This window comes from Emydura macquarii, unplaced genomic scaffold (genome assembly GCF_026122565.2).
Source record: "Emydura macquarii macquarii isolate MOO-44397 ecotype Brisbane River unplaced genomic scaffold, CSIRO-AGI_Emac_v2 contig_3122, whole genome shotgun sequence".
Classification (NCBI taxonomy): Eukaryota; Metazoa; Chordata; order Testudines; family Chelidae; genus Emydura; species Emydura macquarii.
Window position 1 is genome coordinate 2,277,223 of NW_027133259.1, and position 21,892 is coordinate 2,299,114.

The window sequence follows — 21,892 nt, forward strand, 5'->3', positions numbered from 1 at the left end:
CCCTCTCACTTGCCTGGAGTTGAAAATATAGACCCTGCAACTTGCTGAGCACCCTTAGCTCAGCACGTAAAGGAAAAGGCTTGATTCACTGCATTTTCTCATGAAAAGTGGATACATTTTGGTAGCTTTAATGAACTGTTGTTTACATCTAAATATTATTGCTCCTCTGGAAAAATAATTCTCTTGTCTTGGTGTTGCATGTAATATCTATGTGAACATGCATCCCATATGTACAGCATACACAAATATATATATTAGAAATAATGATCCATGCAATGCCCAGAGGGATGGATGATCCAGTGCTGTTAATACCTTTTCTCTTTTTGTAGAAAAACCCTACATAGTAAGGGAAACACCATATGGGGGATTTAAAAAAAACCTAAACCTTAATGGGCTAGATTCACAAAAGGATTTAGGTGCCTAGCCACCACTTTCGGTGCCTAAATCCCAGAATAAGGCCACAATGAGATTCACAAATCCCACGCCACCCCCAGCTGCCACCAAATCCTGTAGGTCCCTAAACTCACTCAGCACCTACATTTTAGCAGTACAAATTCCCTAGGCACCTATGTCTTGGCATCTCCCAATGGCTCGCGTAGACGAGGGGCCGCCTCACCCACTGGCTTTTGTGAATCCCATTCTGAGGCACCTATCTCCCTCCATTGATTGTGCAGGGAGCCGAGGCACCGAACTCAGGCTTTGTGAATCCTGGGGAGTCTCTAGGCACCTAAAAGTTAGGTGTGATGATGTTGAGCTTTACCACAACCATGTGTCTTTGTGAATCCAGCCCAATGTCTCCATAATAGCCTGCATTACAAAGTTCTGTGCCCAACAGGGCAAATATTGCCCTCATTTTCACACCTGGGTTGGTCTCAGCGGAGTCCCATAGGTGAAAATGAAGACTATATTTGTCCCAGCAGATATAGGGAGTGATTTTAACATAAGGTCCCTGATTTCATGGGTGCAAAAATTGCATATAACAATTGTAGGTTTAACACTTGATTTGTGAACACAGTCAAGTAGATAGGGCCCATGTAAACGGGCACAACTCCACTGAAGTAACTACAGCTATGTCCTTTTGCAGCAGCAGAGAATGTGCATTATAAATACCACCATTTATGTCCACAAACAGTTGTAGGTGCAAAACTGTAGTAACAATTTTGCACTTGAAAAATCAGGGGCTGGGTTGGGAACTTTTTAAATAAATCAGATCTGTAGAGTTTAGCTGGTGAAACTTATTGGCCATCACCCTTAGAAATAGGGTACAGGCTATAAATGAAAGGTGTAAAAAATAAAACATCAAAACCATAATATGGTCCTGATTATATTTTGACTTGTTCGAATGCAGTGTTACATTTGTACAGCTGTTTAAGCTTGCATTCACTGCTTTATATGAGAATGCTTTCTCATATACACTATTCTTTGAAATGCACATGGTTAAGTTGCTACTATTAGCCAATTCCCGTAACATTTCCAAACTTGCTTACTGATGCTTTTAAGGCTAGTAACCCTTAGCAAAAGGGCTTCCAGTTTATTTGGCCTGACCTCATTCCAATGCGAGTTTTGTTATATTTATAAGACTTTCTATCAGTACTTTCATGAATGTATCAATCCATGGGATGTCCTTAAGTGTCTGTAGCCTGCGCACACATTTTCTGAATGACAAATAAACTTGGCAGCTCTTTATAACATCCCTGGTGCAGATCAGTCCTGTGTTCCATTTCAGAAAGCTGAATTCTTTGCAGCAGTTTGACTGTTAGTTTTGACTTGCTTCTTAGCTGTGTAGTAATCTGTAGAATAACAAACAAACAGAATTGGAAACTGCAGAACTGGTGAATGATATTTTAAAGAAATCTCTTTAGTCTTACTGCTTTCATAGTAAAGAAGTCAGGTAGGGTCCCCATGAGGGACCAAAACTAATACCTTTAGTATGTTCTATATAAAGCTGTGTAATACCAAACAAAACAAAGGAAATGTGCTGGCTTTTATCCAGCATATATCAAAGGACTTTGGACCCTCTTATACACGCTCAACAATATGACATTTTACTCTCTGACTTTTAGATCCAGTACAGTAGTGTTTTCTGGTCAGAAACAGTTGTTTTTCAGTGCTCCTTTACCTCATTTAAAAAGATTTGCAGTTTAGAATTACTTTGGAAGAATTATAGTTATGCTGAAGTTTACTGGCAGTGTTCCACTTACACCAAATAAGAACTCTAGGAAGACTGCGTATAACCTTGCAATAACACTGAATTATTATTCATTCTGTACTCACAGAGTAAGTGCTGTAATTATGGGGAATATACTCTGTATTCTTTATCCATAGTAAAGTGATTAAATTCCTGCTTCAAGTGCAAAACTCAACTCAGCCTAACAACAGAACCATGACTGGACTTCCATAATTTGTGGAAACACTAATCAGTGATTTTTTTTTTCCAGCTCTGACACAAAGACACTTTTTCAGGTAGTTAAGAGCACAAATGTAGTTAACATTAAATCTAAAGTTGAGCCACATTTACAGGCAGAGATCGACATCCTCAGCTAGTGTCAATTGGCTCCATTGGCTATCATAGAGCTATTCCAATTTAAACTAGCCCAAGATTTGACCCTGATGATGTTTTAACTTCAGTTTCCCACATAACCAAATTGGCAAGGTATGTAACAAGTATTCATGGAGTCCTAGCAGCTGACAGCTTGTATTCAATAGAAAATTCTACTGGCAAGGTCCCTGGAATTCTATAGGATTTCACAGCTAAATTCTGTAGTCAATGTTATTAAGTTTTGTTGGTTGGTTTATGATGAGGATAATATACATATATTATATATATGTTGTTATATTTATTTATTTATTTACATTGTATATATTTATACTATGTATAAATGTATAGCGGTGACTCAAATTAATATCACATATTGTTGGGAGTATGAACAGCTAATTTATCAGAGGGGAAAAGGCCTGCAAATATCACAAGTTCTTGGTGGGAAGGAACTGGAAAGGAATAACAGTAATAACTGGGATGTTTGAGAGCTCACAAAGTGTGATCCTCACAATTGTTAATTCCTCTAGTCAGGAGACTTTATCCATAAATTGTCCTTCTTTTGCACTGGGGAGGAAAAGATATATTGCAGATTATACTTGCTGGGTCAAATTCACAAATGACTTCAATAGCATTATCCTCACTTCACTGATGGTGAATTTTAACAAGTGCAAAATTTCAAAAGCATTGAAGCAATTTAGGAGCCCAAGTCCCATTTTCGACAGCTGCACCAATACAACTGCGCCGCTGCAGCACAGTTGGTGAAGACTTCCTCTGCTGACGGGAGAAAGCTCTCCCATTGGCATAATAAATCCACCTCCACCAGCGGCAGAAGCTTGTCGGTGAGAGAAGCTCTCCCACCGACATAGCGTTGTCTACACCAATGCTTATGTTAGTGTAACTTACATGGTTTATTCACACCAGATATAAACTGTAGTGCAGACATAGTCAATGGCTGCTAGGGCCCAGATCCTCAAAGAAACTTAAGGTGCCTAATTCTCATTGATTTCAATGTAAGTTAGGGACCTAAATGCCTCTGAGGATCTGGGTTCTAAGTGCCTAAAGGATGTCTATACCAGCAATGCTACAGCGACACCGCTGCCATGGTGTGAAGGGGGTTCTTCTCTCGCTGTAATAAATTCACTTCCTCAGGAGACGGTAGAAGAATTCTTCCATCGACCTCAAGGTTTCTACACTGGGGCTTAGTCCGCTTAATTATGTCTTTCTGGAGAGTGAATTTTCATACCCCTGAGTGACATCACTAGATCGACCTAACTTTGTAGTATAGACCAGCCCTTAGTCATTTTTGAAAATTTTACTCAGTATCTTGAAACCACTAGTCCAGAAGATGGACCTAACCTCACACCCTGTGTAGACACAGCTGAGTCAACGGAAAAATTCTTCCATCGACCTAGCTACTGCCACTTGCGGGAAGTGGGTCACCGCCTTCCATCACTGTAGAAAGCATCTACACAATGACACTACTGCGGCACAGCTGCAGCATCCATGGTGTAGATAACACCCAAAGTCAAGTCCACAGGGCTCTGAAAACAAAAGGATGAGAGCTGGCATGTGAAGGTGGTAGGCCGGCAGTGCATGGAAAATATCTTTCCTGCCCTTGGCTCCTTCTCTAGCTCTGGCTGCTGAAGCTGCTGAGATCTGGCTTACGAAGAAGATAGCTCAGTTCATTTCCTGTGGAAAAGTGTCGCCAAATTTACAACTGAATAATGATACCCTCCAACTGTCACAACACTGGAGCCTGAATAACGCGCCTGTACTCCTACACTGAAATTATACTGTTAATTAGTTAATGCCTGCAAAGTGCTTTGGAGATGAAAAGTGCATTCATTAAGATAACCTCTTGTGGTCCCTTCCAACCCTAATCTTCTGTGATTCTATGTTTCTAAGTATCGATGCCCTGTGCTCTGGTGTTGGATTGTCCTCTCATCACTAATCTCTAGACCATTCTTGAACTTCTCTAATGATGGTGACTCATAGATTCCAAGGCCAGAAGAGACCACAGTAATCACCTAGTCTGACCACAGAACTTCCCCAAAATAATTCCTAGAGCATATTTTTTAGAAAAACATCAAATCTTGATTTTAAAATTACAAGTGATGGAGAATCCAGCTCGAACCTTGGTAGATTGTTCCGATGGTTAATTAACCTCACTGTAAAAAATTTACACCTTATTTCCAGTCTGAATTTGTTTAGCTTCAGCTTCCAGTCATTGGATCACGTTAGATCTGTCTCGGCTAGGTTGAAGATCACGTTGTCAAATATTTGTTCCCCAGGTAGGTACTCCTAGGCTGTAATCAAGTCACCCCTTAACCTTCTCTTTGTTCAGTTAAATCGGTTTTGCTCCTTGAGTCTATCACTATAAGGCATGTTTTCTAATACTTTAATCTACCATGTGGCTGTTCTCTGAACCCTCTCTGATTTATCAACATCCTTTTTGAATTGTGGACACCAGAACTGGATGCAATGGTCACACCAGTACCAAACAGAGAGGTAAAATAACCTCTCTATTCCTACTTGAGATTCCCTTGTTTATGGACACAAACCTTACATTAGCCCTTTTTAGCCACAGTGTCACGTCCAACTGAATATCCACCATGACCCCCAAATCTTTTTCAGAGTCACTGTTTCCCAGGAAACAGTCCCCCATCCAGTAAGTATGCCCTACATTCTTTGTTCCTAGACGTATACATTTACATTTGGCTGTACTAAAACCCATATTGTTTGCTTGCACCCAGCTTATGCCATAGCCTCTCCTGGCAAATTAGTCTATTGTCTGAGCTGCATCATTATCCAAAAGAAATTTCCTCATGTCGTAGTTTAATTATCCTTTCTGACAATTTCAGGTTGGTACTGCTCATTATATCCCCCATATAAGCTAGGAAAAATCCTATTATTCAGGAGTCCAGGATAACCAAACTCCCTGGGTGGATAAATAAAATATAATCACGTAGGATAAGATTTTCAGATTTGCTCTTCACTCACAATTAGGGCAGATTTTCAAAAGGTCTCAGCTGCCATTTATCCATAAAAATTAATGGCCAGATTTTTCCTTCATAGATAGAAGGGTTTTTTCCATCGGTGTCGTTAATCCACCTCTCTGAGAGATGGTAGCTTGGTGGATGGAACAACTGACCTGACCATGTCTACACCGCGGGTTAGCTCAACCTCACTATGGCGCTCAAGACGTAGCCAGATCAATCTAATTTTAAGTGTAGACCAGGCCTACCCTTATTTGGCCTGATTTTTAGATGTTCTGAGAATTCACAAATCCCCTAGATGCCTGCTGCGCTGCCGATGCTCAGCCCTTTTGAAAATCAGCCGAATTGTCTCTTATGTAAACTGTACATGATAAACTCCTTTAACCTGTCTGCGTGAGAAATGCCGTCTGATTTATCTGAAGTGTTACTTGTTTAAAACAAGGCTAGTTACAGGCCTATCAGGCTTAAATTCCTGTGAAGCTCTGAGAGCTAGTTCTGCCCCACTGAGCAGCACAGAGCACAAATCTCACACACCTGTCAAGGATGTCTGTCTTCGCTTCTGCGCTTCTTGGCTCTCCTTGCCCAGTATTTTCTTGGCAGCTTTGGGGTTCTCAGTCAGTGTCCCCGTGGCAAAGTGGTGAGCCTTGACCTCCTTGACTGTACCCTGGTTCAAGGGCTTCAAAGGCTTGCGCGCCTCACTCACCACACAACTGTGGTAAAAGGCCGGGACGTCATGGCTCTGCAGCTCTTCCCACTGCAGGAGCCCCTCAGCTGGCGCGTCTCGTAGGAAGTCAAAGTTCCACTTCCGCTGGGCTCCCTCCATGCTGCTGCGCAGCATGTGCTGGAAGTCCCGCTGCAGCTGCTCATGGTCCACGGGGCCGAAGAGGTTCCTTCGTACATGGTTTGCCTTCACCGGCCTCCACTCCGTCTGCTCTCCAAGTCGCCGTTCTCCAAGGAGTGTACAGAGCAGCGATTCCCTGCCGGAGATAGAAAGACCGTCAGACACCCTTTGTGTGGTCAGGGCAACTCAAAGGGGGATGTAGCAAGTGTCGGGGAATTTCTGACTCTCTTACAGGAAATGTTGGGAAACTGTTTGTTTGGGAAAGCTTCTGCCAATTGCCAATCTTCACGTGAAACTCTCATTGGCTTTAGTGGACTGTGTAGACTGGAGCCTAGGCCGATTGCTGTATTTGCTGTGGAGGGGGAGGAGGGTTCCTTCCTCTCTTGCATGTGTGGGTGCTTCATGTAGAGCTAGTGATAGGTGTTGGCTAGTTTGTCCTGGAGACTGAAGCTTTTTCTTCACTGCTAAAAAATCTGAATTCTTTACTGCAGGGTAACTAACAAATGTGAACTATCCTGAGGTAAAGACAGTGAAAACCAGGCACTTTAATTTTAAACTTGTCAGAGTCAGCCCTACATCCCTGCCTGGGGTGGACCTCACAAGTGTGTTTCATGACAAAACTGAAGTGCCTTTTCTTCACTGTGTTTTTACCTCAGGATAGCTCAGCTGTGCTACTTACTCTGAGGTAAAAACACAGCTTTATTAGCAGTGAACACAAGCCATGAGGAACAATAGAAAGCTGACTGCAAGTTTTTGGGGGCAGGGACAGTCTTTTTGTTCTGTGTTTATACACCTAACACATTGGGGTCCTGGCCCATGACTGGGCCTCCTAGGTAATAGTAATAATGATAATCATCATTAATAACACAACAGAGTGGATAACAACACATAGGGAGGATAGAAAACAAACTAAAGAGGATGGGGATAAAAACATCCCAATATAAGGAGAGGAGATTAAAACAAAAAAAAATAAATGTTAGGATGGGGATGAGTGACAAATCCAGTTGCTTAATTTTAGTGGTGCTATTGCTCTGATTCACTCTCTGCGTTAGACAAACTGGTAGTTGAAAGAAATTTAAAAATATAACCCTTTTTCTGCCATTTTTTATTCTTCCTTCTGGAATACAGTGGGAAGAGGAGAAGACAAAAATAAAAGCAAAACGCCATCTTTGTCCTTCTAAGGGCACCCCTTATCTCAGTGTTGGTGGGTGCAGAAAGCTTGCCGAGCAGCAGCCCGTATTGCGCGGGAGAGGAGGGACATGATCTGTAGAAGCTGTTCAGGAGCATGTGTCCCCTATATGGAAAAGAACTCAAGGGCTGCCTATGCAGTGATGTGCTGTGCGGTTTGGGACAGAGCAAAGCTGAGGGGAGTTGAGACGTCAGTGGATTCATAGATTTTCCGGCCAGAAGGGAGCGTTATGGTCATCTACTCTGATCTCTTGCATAACACAGGCCATAGAATCTCACCCCGCATCAAATCCATAACTTCTGGTTGAACCTAGAGCACATCTTTTAGAAAGATATCCAATTTCTTTCTCTACACGGATCCACTCGCCATTGTTCTCCCATCCCCATAGTGTGGACATGGAAGCAGAGGCAGCACAGAGGCTAATGCAGCCTCAGGGATGCATTAGCGTCCAGCCAAGGAGTGGATCTATCTGCTGCCACTCTGAGGTCTGGAGGATACACAGAGCAGGACTCTGAAAGAGGTTAAGTGATTTGTCCACAGAACCACTGCAGAGCCAGAATCAGAATTTGGGAGTTCCTGACTCCCACCTTCTCGGTCCACTACTCGCCCATGTTGCCTCTGTAGGTGAAAATATCTAGTATATAAATAAGACATTATAGTCTCTACAAATAAAGGTTTTCATTTATTTTTCCTTTGGTGAGCCCTCAGCGCCCCTAAAGGAGAAGCAGCTGCAAATCCAGCAACAAGAATAAACCTCTGAGTGGTGTCCAAAACCCCAAAAGGCAACTCCATTTTCCCTTCATTCAGGTATCACCTGGCCCTTAGTTGTCAGGATACTTAGCCTTGCTGGTTGTCACTATAGCTAATAACAGTCACGCTGCTGCTCGGCTCCTTTTTCATCTGATACCAAACCTCCAGCCGTTTAAACTAAGGGCTTGTTCACACTTACCCAGAAATTCGGCGGTAGGCGACGGGAGTTACGCAAACCACGCAGAATAGTTTGCGTAACTCCCGTCGACTGCTTCTGCACGCTGTTCACACACAGCGTTCCCGTCGGCTCAGCGCTACGCTAGTTGAGGGGGTGGACTTATTCAGTCGACTCCCTCATTGATTGAGCGGGTCTATACTGATCCTATTTGCGGGTCTATACTATCCTATACTATACTATGAGCGGGTCTATACTATCCTGATTTGCCGCTGCCAGTGTAAACATAGCTTAAGTTTACTCAAAGGTGATCCATCAACATTAGGAAAGGACAGATATTGTACTGCAGGAAATAATCTTTTGCATTAGAAACTTTTCTCATGTGAACTGTAAATTGGCTGTTTGCTATATTACTGAAGGGCAAAATATGACTTTTCTCAAACATTCTGGACCTTTGGTAATAGCGTTTCTGAATATCTTAAAGAACATTAGCTAGAGAGGAATATGTCTTGACCATGTCTGGTTATAGGAACGCAGGAGTGGCGCCTCTCCAGTCCAGTGTCCTATCTCTGACGTGTAATTTCCAGCGTGGGTAGATGTACGTGTACTAGCTTTGATGGCGCTAGCATGCTAAAAACAACAGTGTAGTCCTGGTGGTATGGGTGAGAGGAGGGGCTAGTTGCCTGAATGTGTACTGAGGCTTTGTCTACACTACAGAGGTTTATGACGCTGACAGTCATAAACTGCTACAATTGCAGCGCTTGTGCATCTTCGCACAATGCTCCTTCTGTTGGCGGAGCACGTCCAGAGTTGGTGCTCTAGCATCAACAGTGAGAGCAGTGCACTGTGGGTAGCTAGCCCACTGTGCAACTTGCCACCTTCTGCAGCTAGGAGTTGTGGGAAGGCAGAGCGTCATGGGTGTGGGCTCAACGTCTCATGATGCATTTTTTCCTGTCCCATCACTCTATGGACTTCCGACTGCGTGTTTATTCACATCCCTGAGTGACAGAAGTTTTTCTGGCATAAGTACTAGTGTAGACAGGGCCTGAGTGCCTCAGCATGGACTGTGCAAGTCTGTGTCTGCAGACCCAGGCTCTGAGACTTGGGTCTTGTCTACACTAGCACTTATGCTGGCAAAACTTATGTCACTCCAGGGGGGAAAAAAATCATCCCCCTGAGTGGCATAAATTTTGCCAGCATAAGCTCTAGTCTGGGCAGCGCTATATAGATGGGAGACACTCTCCCGCCGACAGATCTTCCGCCACTTGTTTAGCTGTACACGCGCTCTGACAGTGGCACTGCTGTACTGATATAGCGGTGCCGCTGTACGTTTTCAGTGTAGACTAGCCCTTGCTTCTGTGAGCTGTGCCGACTTATCCAGAGTGGCCAATGCCAGGTGCTTCAGAGGAAGATGAGAGCACCTGGAAGTGGGTAATTCTAGAATAACCTTCCCATAGGGAAATTTGCTTTCTAGTGCCTTCATTCATACCTTGAATCATGAGGGTCCATATCTTTGCCAAACTTTTGACATACTTGATAACTGTAGATGTTTTCACCATTCATATAAATATATTGGGTGAAATCCTGGCCTTATTGAAGTCAATGGGAACTTTATTATTGACTTCACTAGAACTAGGATTTTACCTCTAATTTTTCTCTAGAATCCTGCTAAGCCCTGGACTTCAGAGGTACATTATGGCAGAGAGTTCCACATGTTCATCCTGCGTCGTGTAAAACTCCGTGTGTCGCAGAAGTGCAAAAACAAAACAATCTGAACTCCTTTCTACATACCAAATATTTAGAACCTTGAAAATCTTTGCGATCAGTTTGGTTCATTCTCTCGTGACCATTGATTTTTGTGAGTTGTAGTAACAACTTGTGAACCTGATCCTTTCATCACTGGAGTTTTTTAAATGAAGAGTGGATGTTTGTCTAAAAGACATGTTCAGATGTAGACAGGAATTAATTCAGGGAAGTTCTATAGCCTGTGTTATCCCAAAGGTCAGATTTGATTATCACAATGGTCCTTTCTGGTCTTAAAATCCATGAATCAGCTCTCATTCATGCACATAGTCTTTACTCACACAAGTAGCTCCATTGAAGTCAACTTGACTAAGTAAGCATGGAAGAACAGGGCTCTGCCCAATGATGGCCATTTTTAATTTCACTCTGGTTATATACCAACTAGAGTAGGTCAAAATTAATCCATATTTCCATAAACATTTTTATTTTTGCCTCAAAATTTTGATGGAACATTTTGTCAAAACGTTGAATTTCAAAATAGTTCAACCAGCTCTTATCAATGGTCAAACCACTGAAATGAATTTTTTGGGGAAAAACGTTTGGATGGAATTTTGAATTCTCATCCTTACCAATGGATGAGTGTTCCCTTAGTATAATAATGGGGGTGGTGTGCATAGTTGTTTAAAATTCTAGCTGGAAAGTCCTATTTTTTTCCAGATACACAATGTGCCTGTTATGTAGCGTGGTCTACTACACAGAACAGGGGCCTGGACCTCAAGAGTCCTGGGTTCTATTTCTGGCTTTACTGCTGGGAAGCCCAGGCAAGTCACAGCATTGCTCTGTTCCTCAGTTTCCCCATCTGTAAAATGGGATAACTCCATTAATCTGCTTTGTAAATGGTGGTGAGAGCTGCTGATGAAAAGTGCTCTCTATAAGAGCTAGGTATCATTATTATTACAGCAGATGGTTGAGTTCTTTTTACCTTTCCCAGAGGGATACACAGGCATCACCATATTCACTGATTTAAAATTACTCTGACCTCTTCTCCTTTCTCCCTAATTTTTACCTAGTGTTTGCCACCCTATCTGCCTCTTTAGCAAAGCCATGTGCACCGCAGTCCGTCCTTCCATGGCTCATCCCTCGCACAGATTCAGGACAGCAGGGGGGGGGCTGGGTGTGTGTCATTTTCCAGACCCTTGGACAATCTGTGGGGAAAGGGCTGACTTCTCCAAGAGCAGCTGCAGGGTCTCTGGCAGCCGCCAGCGCTGGGGAACCAAGGAGTCACTCTCCCAGCCCCCTCCCCAAGCAGGGGAAAGTCCGTAGCTGGAGGGAACCAACTGTACTACCCGGGTGGACTTTTGGCTCCTTGCACGCAGACAAGCAGTACACCCAGGCCGCGCACTGCACGCACACACTCCAGATAAGTCCCAGAGGCCGTTCGCTCTCCGGCAGCTGTTCAGCTAACGCACCGGATCGTTCCCCCCGCGGCAGACTTTGCAGGTGGTGATAACGGAGAAGACAGACGATCAGGAGAAATACACACGATAGGGAGCCCCCAGCAGCCCTTCCCCCCCCCCCCGACACCGGGATCGCGCCGAGTTCACAGCGCCGCGCTATCCCTCGGCACCCGCCCGGACCGAGTCCCGAACCCGTGATTCGGAGCGGACAAGCGAAACCGGTTCCCTGCCGGACACTAGCGCGGGGACGCGAAGGGCTTGCGGCAGTGATCGCAGCCACCACCGCTGCCCTCCGCGCAGAGCTGCTTGGGCGAAGTGACTGCGGCAGACAAAGAAAGGCACCGCCCAGACGAACCCAGCCCCTACGAAAGTGCAATAGGAGAGGGGCTGGGGAACCCGGGGAAGCGAACCGGGCGTCCTGCCGCGGATGCAGGCTGCACCGGAACGTCTCGCGTCTGCACCGGCCTTTGTAACGCGCACCGCGGCCTTGTCCAACAGCCGGGAGCGGCCAGGGAACGCGCCGCTTTTGCCCGGGAGCTGCAGGGGGTGGGGTGAGACATTCACGTTACCTGGAGCCGGTGACATCCTGGTAAACAAAGCTGAAGTGTGCTTCGCTTCGTTCGGTTACAACACAAACAGGAGTCAGACCGGACTCGTTGAGAGGGAACGAACGTTTACACGGGAAAGAGAACCCTATTATCAACGGGGGGGAGGGGACCCTCTCAGTGTGGGTGACTGCAGGAGGGAATCATAACCAATCAATCAATTCGCTGACCGATCCTTATCTCGGTTACTCCGGTGTCACTCCAGGAGGGATTTCGTTTCCACTCCAATCACTGGCGACCCGCTGGCGGGACAGGCACCTCGCGCCGGTGTCAGTTCGGCAGCAAAGCGATCCGGCCCCTCTCCCCGTGTCCGCGGAGTGGCCAGCCCAGGAGACAGGACTGCCCGCTGGGACGGGTCGTGTGGGTTTGATTCAGTTCTGTTTGCGTTTACATAAGGGACAGGAACCGGTCTGGATGACAGAGGGCCGGATTGTTTTTTTCCCCCGGGAAGATTCAAATTTTCCCCGTGAGGCCCTGATCTGAGCGCCCATTTCCTCCGCCTCCTCCTCCTCCGGACCCGGGGCTGCCGACACCGGCTGTGACTAGATGTCAGGTCCAGCCACACCACACACCGCCCCGCACGCGAACCGCGCCGGAGTCAAACCTCCTCCGGGGGTGGGGAGAGCAAAGCAGGTCACCGGGGACAGAAAGCAGCCCCCCGGCCCAGTAAGGCTGGGGCTGCCTGTAGGGGTGTCTCCCCGTCGTGTTAAAGCTGACACCGCAGTCCTGGGGAGGGGACTAGCCCGGGACGGACTCAGCCTGGAATATCAATGGTCCTCCTTCTCGGCCGGGCTCCAGCCGGGCTCCGAGCAGCAGGCAGCAGCGCTCGGGTTAGCAGCATCCACAAAGCGGGGCGTTAGCCGGTGCGGTGCACGGCGCAGGACACTTACATTGAGGGGCGCTCGCCGCGCGTCGCCGTCGCCTCTTTCCCGGGCGGAGGTGCAGACGGAGGGCACCGCTCACTTCCAAAGGGCACGGCAGAGGTTTGCCGACATGCAGATGTTGGGGTCCCCCCCCCCCCCGCAGCAGCAGCAGCAGCAGCAGCAGCAAGGGATGAGTGCGGGGAAGGCGCGGCCGGCTGCGGGAGCGGTTCGCACCGCTTCGCTTCGCTTGGCTCCTCTGCGGCTCTCCTGCGGGTGTTGTCTGCGCGGCGTGTGCAGCGGCAGCGCCTCGCCTGATTGCAGTCCCCAGCCCGGGCCGCGCTCCAGCCGCTCGCTGCACGGGCACGCGGCTCTGCAACGTGACTGCCCCCCCGCCTCCCCCCGAGCGGCCACTTGCCAAATAGGCCAGGCCTGAGCCAGACACTTGCCGTCAGTGAATGCTGCGGGGGGGCGGGGAACATCAGCCCGGAGTGGAGAGAAGACTCAGCCCGCAGAGTGACTCAGGACGGGGCAGGCTTGCCCTGCGCTGTTTCGCTCCTGCTGTCTGTGATCAAGATGCCAGCTGTCTTTAGTGCAGGGCGCAGGCTAGGTGGAAATCCAGTCCACAAACAAGACATGCCTTGTTTCCGGCACCGCTCCTGCCCCGCAGCGTTCGTAGAAGGGGGCCGCACACTCACATTTTCCTGGGGTTGAAAACACACTTTTTCCCCCTCCCTTCTTGCTTGTCCATGACAGATCCGTACAGAGTGGAAAGCGAGGCTGGCCACAGGGGAACAACCGAGATCGACTGCCCTCGAAGAGCTTCCACATTCACAAAGGAATACTGAAAAAATACTGGGGGGAAAAGATCTTCCAGGCATAACAATCTCAGGAGTTCTTTGTCACAACAGGAGGTACATCATTTCAGATCAAAAGGTGATTTTTTTTTAAAGTTGCCATTATCATTTTCAAAAGGGAAATCCCAATTTTTACAAATGAGATTTTTACCATATTGTCATGTTTCCCCACTTAAAAAAAAAATCTGTCTACCCCAGTCCATGTAAACATATATAGCCCTTTTACTATCATTATAACGGTGAGCATACTGTATTGTCTGAAGTGTGCAAGGTGCTTTACTGACAAATATGGAAATAACCTCCATGCCCGAAAGAGCTAATTTTGCCCTTTGAACGTCCCTATTGATGTCTGTTTATTGCTGGCACTTATCAAGGAGAGATTCGAAAACCTGCTTTTTTTTTTTTTTTAAGTAGAAAATCTAAGTTTGGGAAAACTGTTAATTAAAATAATCAGAACAAAATTTAACTATATATTTATATATAACCACAATCAGCAGTATAGTACCCTGCTTTTAAATAACACTTAGCACGCAGCTAGAAGTATTTCTCTTCAAAGTGCTTTACAGATATTACCCTCCCAATGTCCCTGAGAAGTAGGTAGGTAGGTAAGCAGTATTATCCCCATTTTACAGATCAGGCTATTTATTGGAGCTGAAGTGTTAAGTGACTTGCCACACATCAGAAAGGAATTTGTTGTTAACTAAAGGATTATGGGCTCTGGAGTTCCTGGAATCCACTGGTCAGACAAAAATCTGCTACTTTTTGTTTTCTACTTCTTCTGAATATTTAGCTTGGTGTTCAAAGCTGGGAAAGTGGGAGGAATCTCAGAACACCAGAAGCTTCTTTCTCTTTATTCACAGGCAGGGCAGGCTAAAGAGACATAGGGGCTCCATTGCATGTATCCTTACCGTTGGAGAAAAGAAATTTTGAATGGAGCCCGAAAAGAGTGAAATGATATGGGACACACAGACCATCCCTGTAAACTCACTGTAATCATAATAGGCTGTGTTCTTTCCAAAACATTAAAAGTTTCCACCATAATTTTATTTTCTATCTCTAAGGATTCACACACCAAAATGCATATTAAAACAATAGTTTAAATGTCCCCCTTCAAAACCATCCTTAGGGTATGTCTTCACTGACGGTGACAAATTTGCCATCTATCCAGATCGATTGAGCGATCAGTGAAGACCTACTCTGTGTAGCTTGCATAACTCTTGTCACCTGCCGCCAAATTTCCAGATAAGTGTAGACCTGGCCTTGAACTCCTATGGGGAAGACCTGATATGACATTTTGCATTTAAAGGTAAATCTGGAGAGGGTTGGATTGTTCCCTCTTGCAGTGAAACCCATGGGAAGGGATGAAGGCAGAGGAAAAGTCAGTGACATTCTCCCACATTGTTCAGTAGGGGATGGGATTTATCCTATTGTAGAATAGGCCACTGGATCTTCCCACCATCTTCATAGAACCCAGGCTGGAGCATTTTCCTGGGACTCTTCAAAGGGCTGCAGGTGGTTTGATGTGTGTCTCCTGCCCCACTCAGTCTCTAATTCTTATTTCCACCTGGATCCTAGATCTGTGGAACATGCCATGGGGGTCGTAGGAAGGGTGAGGGGTGATGACATGGAGGAAGGTGGCTGACTGCCCAGGAGGATTGAGAATAGATCTGGGACCTCACCACACACTGCTCTTGCGTGCATGATCTGGCTCTCAGTTTTTACCCACTTTCACTTCAGGTTCTCATGCAGTAGCACAATGTTGCAATGTCTGGAGTTCAAACACTGCACAAGAGTGGATGCTTTTTATGTTCATAGATTCATAGACTTTAAGGTCAGAAGGGACCAACATGACCATCTAGTCTGACCTCCTGCACAACGCAGGCCACAGAACCTCACCCAGTCACTCCTGTAATAGACCCCTGACCTATGACTGAGTTATTGAAGTCCTCAAATCATGGTTTAAAGACTTCAAAGTACAGAGAATCCACCAGCAAGTGACCCGTGCCCCATGCCACAGTGAAAGGCGAAAAAACCCCAGGGCCTCTGCCAGTCTGCCCTAGGGGAAAATTCCTTCCCGACCACAAATATGGTGATCACTAAACCTTGAGCACCTGGGCAAGTCTCATCAGCCAGACACACAAGAAAGAATTCTCTGTAGTAAATCAGAACCCACCCCATCAAACGTCCCATCACAAGCCATTGGCATATCTACCACGAGTAGTCAAAGATCAGTTAATTGCCAAACTAGGCTGTCCCATCACACCATCCCCTCCATATATTTATCAAACTCAGTTTTAAAGCCAGCTAGGTTTTTTGCCCCCCTGCTTCACTTGAAAGGCTATTCCAGAACTTCACTGCTCTGATGATTAGAAACCTACATCTAATTTCAAGTTTAATTTTCAATTTAAACTTCCTGGTGGCCAGTTCATATCCATTTGTTCTTGTGTACACATTGGCGCTGAATTTAAATAATTCCTCTCCCTCCCTGGTATTTAGCTCTCTGATGTATTTGTAGAGAGCAATCATATCTCCCCTCAACAGTCTTTTGGTTAGGCTAAACAAGCCAAGCTCTTTGTGTCTTCTCTCATAAGGCAGGTTTTCCATTCAGCGGATCGTCCTAGTAGCCCTTCTCTGCACCTGTTCCAGTTTGAATTCATCTTTCTTAAACAAGGTGGACCAGAACTGCACACAGTATTCCAGATGAGGTCTCACCAGTGCTTGTATAACTGTATAAATACCTCCCTATCTCTACTGGAAATACCACATCTGATGCATCTTAGGACCACACTAGCTTTTTTCACAGTCACATCCCATTGGCAGGTCATAGTCATTCTATGATCAACCAATACACCCAGGTCCTTCTCCTCCCTTGTCACTTCCAACTGATGCGTCCCCAGCTTATAGCAAAAAATCTTGTTATTCATCCCTAAATGCATGACTATCCACTTTCCACTATTATATTTCATCCAATTTCTATTACTCCAGTTAACAAGGTCATCCAGATCTTCTTGTATGATATCCCGATCCTTCTCTGTATTGGCACTACCCCCCAACTTTGAATCATCCACAAACTTTATTAGCACATTCCCACTTTTTGTGCCAAGGTCAGTAATAAAAAGGTTAAATAAAATTGGTCCCAAAACTGATCCCTGAGGAACTCCACTAATAACTTCTTTCCAGCCTGACAGTTCACTTTACAGTATGAGCCGTTATAGTCCCCCTTTAACCAGTTCCTTATCCACCTTTCAATTCTCATATTAATCCCCATTTTTTCCCCATTTTAACAAACAATTCCCCAAGTGGAACCATATCAAATGCCTTACTGAAATCTGGGTAAATTAGATCTACTGCATTCCCTTTGTCTAAAAAAATCTCTTCTCAAAAAAGGAGATCAGGTGGGTCTGGCACAATCTACCTTGATGTCCTTAACTACTTTCGCTTTCAGATTTTTCCCAAGACCTTGCATACTACTGAGGTCTAATTAACAAACCTGTAGTTACCTGGATCACATTTTTCCCCTTTCTTAAAAAGAGGAACTATGTTAGTAATTCTCCAGTCATATAGTACAACCCCTGAGTTTGTAGATTCATTAAAAATCCTCGCTATGGGGCTTGCAATTTCATGTGCCAATTCCTTTAATATTCTTGGATGGAGATTATCCACACCCACTGATTTAGTCCCATTAAGATGTTCGAGTTTGGCTTCTACCTCAGATGTGGTAATTTCTACCTCCATATCCTCATTCCCATTAGCTCCCCTGCCACTATCCCTAAACTCTTCATTAGCCTCATTAAAAATGGAGGCAAAGTATTTGTTTAGATATTGGGCCATGCCTAGATTATTCTTAATCTCTACCCCATCCTCAGTGTTTAGCGATCCCACTTCTTCTTTCTTTGTTTTCTTCTTATTTATAGGATTATTGAACCTTTTACTATGTCGCAAGGTCCAACTCTATTTGGCTTTTGGCATTTCTCACTTTATCTCAACATGTTCTGACCTCCAAGAGGTAGCTTTCCTTGCTGATCTCTCTCATCTTCTACCCAATTTCTACCCAATTTCACTTCAGGTTCTCATGTAGTAACACAATGTTGCAATGTCTGGAGTTCAAACACTGCACAAGAGTGGATGCTTTTTCTGTTGTAATTGCAATTTAGAAAATCATTGAAACATGATCTTAGGTTTTGAGAATGTGTGTGGACGTTTTTTTTTTTTTTGCTTGTTGTTGTGTATTTTTTTGAAAAGAAAAACCTAAAAGTTGGACTAAATTTGACCTGAGATTGTCCCCTTGGCAAATCACAAGCTATAAAGTCATATATTTAATTAGCAGAGTTTGTTTGCGTTGCCATCTACGTACAGTAATTTCCCATTGAAATAACAATGTCCTTTATATGAGATCTTTCTTTGCTTTGCAAGAATTTGAACTCTTCAGAAACTTGGAATGCTCTAATTTATTGGATTTTTATGGTAGCTCAAATTAGCAATATAGTTTCCCACATAATTACATGTCATCATGTGCCTTGTTTTAGACACACTGTAAGTGCCAAACATTATGAGTCATATTGTATCTATTTCAAATCATCATCTTACGCTGAACAAAATTACAAAGGTAATTCATATTTAAACATCAAGGCATTCTTAAAGTTCTGTTTTGGTTCACAACTTTGTTATCACCAGTGATGCATTCTCTAGGTTAAATTTGCCATCCATTCTGAATTTTTTGGGATAGTCATAATTTTGAGGGGTCTGTCCATCACCCTGCAAAACTAAGGCCTAAATACAGATTGTGTACTGTATAACTATGTTGGTTAAGGGTGTGATTCTTTTTAACCTATAATATATGAAAGAAGGGGAAGTTGATAGTAATGAATATAAATCAGAAGTTAGGAATTGTATAAAATTGATAAAGGAAGCAAAGGAACACAAGGAGAAATATAGGGCCAGCAGAGTTAAGGACAATATGGAGTTTTTAAAGTACATTAGGAACAAAAAGAATCATGACAATGGTATTGGTCCATTACTGGATAGAAATGATAGATTTATTAATAGAAATGCAGAAAAGGCAGAAGTGTTCAGTAAATATTTCTGTTCCATATTTGGGGAAAAAACAAATGATGCAATCATATCCTATGATAACACTCTTTCCATTCCACTAGTATCTCTAGAGGATGTTAAACAGCAGCTATTAAAGTATTTTAAATCAGCATGTCCAGGTAACTTATCTCCAAGAATTTTAGAAGAACTTGTTGAGGAGCTTGCTGGACTGTCTGTGTTGATTTCCAATAAGTCTTGGAGCACTGGGGAAGTTCCAGAAGTCCAGAAGAAAGCTAATGTTGTGCCAATATTTAAAAAGAGTAAACAGGATGACCCGGGAAATTATAGGCCTGTCAGTCTGATGTCAATCCTAGGCGAGATAATGGAGTGGCTGATATGGGACTTGATTAATGAGGAATTAAAGGAAAGTAATATAAAAAATACCTATCAGGATGAGTTTATGGACAATAGATCCTGTCAAACTAATTTGATATCTTTTTTTGATGAGATTACAGGTTTGGTTGATAAAGGTAACAGTGTTAATGTAATATATTTAGACTTCTGTAAGACCTTTGACTTGGTACCACATGACATTTTGATTTAAAAACTAGAAAGATATCAAACTAACATGACACATAGATTAAAAGCTGGCTACCTGATATGTCTCAAAATGTAATTGTAAAGGCGGAATCATCATCAAATGGTGTATTTCTAGTGGGGTCCTGCAGGCATCAATCCTTGGCGTTATGCAAAACAATATCAGTCACATGGTACTATGTTCTTTGGTCCCCAAACTCATTCCAGCATACATTAGAGTTCTAGCATGAAAAAATCTGATATGGATACCTACAGCCTCAAGTGTAGTAGAACATTGTCAGAATATTTTACTCACCTGTGGTGATACAGAGTAAGTTTTAATTGCAGTTTCATATTTTGCCATGCACCTAAAAGAGATTGCAGCTATTGTTCTGGACGTCTCTCTGCTTTGCATTACACAGGCAAGCTTGGAAAGGAAGAGCTTTTGCTACTGGGTTCTACTGTTGTAAAATTTTGTTTTTCACAGAAGTGCATCCCTGCTGTGGCTTCACTAGACTTCTAGGGGACAACGACACAGCGCTCATCCTGATCCCTGCTGATCAGGAATAAGGGCCTACCTAGTGCTTGCCAGAAGCCAACTAGAACTCTGCCATCTTAGAAGGAGGTATTGGCAAACCCAGTCAACTGCTAAAAGTGGCCATATGGCCCAGTTTTACTAGGCCAGTCTCATTACATAAAATAATGTCCCAGTGTCCCAGGATCGTCTTTTGGGACTCCTGAAATGTCCCAATTTTTTATTTAATCAGTCAGAACATTGGAGGGTTTTTTTTTTTATAACTTCGCAAAAGTTGTTTAAGATGATTTGCTGCACCAACTAGTATTAATCTGTGTTTTGGGGGATACGCTGTCCAGTGGATGAACAGTGTGTGGAGCGAAGAGAAAAGACAAAGGAACATAGATGCTATCCGCACTGCCCTTTGGCTCACACTGAACGTTAGTGACACTTGTTCAACATTTCCTAATAAACTCATTCAGAATGAGGACAAACGGAAACATGCCTCTCTCACTAGTCTGAAGGTAGTTAGCATTAGGGACAGCAGGACACCATTTTGAAAAAGAAGGTACTTCGTCTTTTCCATGATTATTTCATGTTGCTAAAATTGTCACCAGAAAAGTATTCAGGTTTTAATTTTTAAAATATGGCCACCTTAGTAGTGCTGGTAATTGGCTCATAATGCCAATATCTTCCCATTTATTTTATTGGCCATCTGGGGCAAAGATCCCCCTTGTAGGTAGCCCCAACACACCCCAGACCTTCACCCAAAATGACATGATGCTGTTAGACTAATTGCCTTTCTTTAAGGCCAACATGCATGCCATGGAGCAGTTAGTCATAGGAGCACTAAAGAGCATATTAAAACTAAACATAATGTCTTTTTGGCAGCCTTTCAATGGCTTTTATTTTCCAGCTAAACAATACTTAAGATCCTGTATGCTGCAAGTCAGCCCAGAGTTAATTGTTTAAGCCTGTTTTAAAACCCTTTAGGATAGGGGGATTCAGTGCAAATACTGTCATCCCCCTCTGGGCTGATGACTCAGCGAGACAAAAGATGTACTGGGTGGAAAGTCACATACCAAAAAAACAAAAAAAAAAGGGGGGGGGGTGGATTGAGACTTAGCTATTGTAGGGTCCTTCTCTTTGGGATTGGGATCCTCCTGGGTTTACAGTAACAGAACCGAGACCATGATATGGTCTGCCACTGGTGAGTCATCCTGATCTTCAGAAAACCACTACCGATAATTGTATTCTGTAAGTGCTATGGTACGTCCTGAGTATGGACTGGGCCAGAGGTGGGCCATTGAACCTGACCTCCTTTCCCCACACTTTGGGAAACTTTATTCATTATTACATTATTATTATTTAGCACTTCAATGGCATTTTATTTATTAATTGTTGTGTTGAGGGGCCCAAGCACTGGGCACTGTTACTAAGCAGATAGTTTCTGCACCAAGATCAATCTAGGCTCTGGACTCAGACTTGCCAATTAAGGTCAAGTTCTGAACTTGACCCTTTGCCAGGCAGTTCTGTGAAGAAATGGGGTTGTTCATGGTGCTACCCAACGAAGCGGTAATCGAAGAGCTGTTTTCTGGGGGGTGGGGAGGAAATACACATTTACAATACAATAGCAGCGTGGGAGAAACCCCACAATTAGCAGTTTGACGAAAGCCGGTCTCCATGGCGTGAAAGGACATTGTTGCTGGGCTAGCAGAGAGTACTTTGAGGGGAAAAACGGCCTACCATTTTATGCAGA

General features: G+C 44.1%; 1 protein-coding gene and 1 long non-coding RNA gene across 2 annotated transcripts in view; one reads left to right on the forward strand and one right to left on the reverse strand.

Moving 5' to 3' along the window:
• The window catches only part of LOC137141873 (uncharacterized), a 63,200-nt gene extending 51,078 nt beyond the window's left edge, over positions 1–12,122 (forward strand). Inside the window, exon 3 of the long non-coding RNA XR_010916754.1 lies at positions 11,304–12,122. This is a non-coding gene — a long non-coding RNA (uncharacterized lncRNA). The remainder of the gene's footprint in view (positions 1–11,303) is intronic.
• On the reverse strand, positions 1,406–13,294 carry LOC137141872 (cyclin-dependent kinase inhibitor 1-like). Its single transcript, XM_067530972.1, has 3 exons — positions 13,186–13,294; positions 6,070–6,512; positions 1,406–1,790 (listed from the first exon to the last, which is right to left on the reverse strand). Coding segments are annotated over exons 1-3 (513 nt in total). The 5' UTR covers positions 13,188–13,294; the 3' UTR covers positions 1,406–1,722.
• Positions 13,295–21,892: the final 8,598 nt, after the last annotated feature.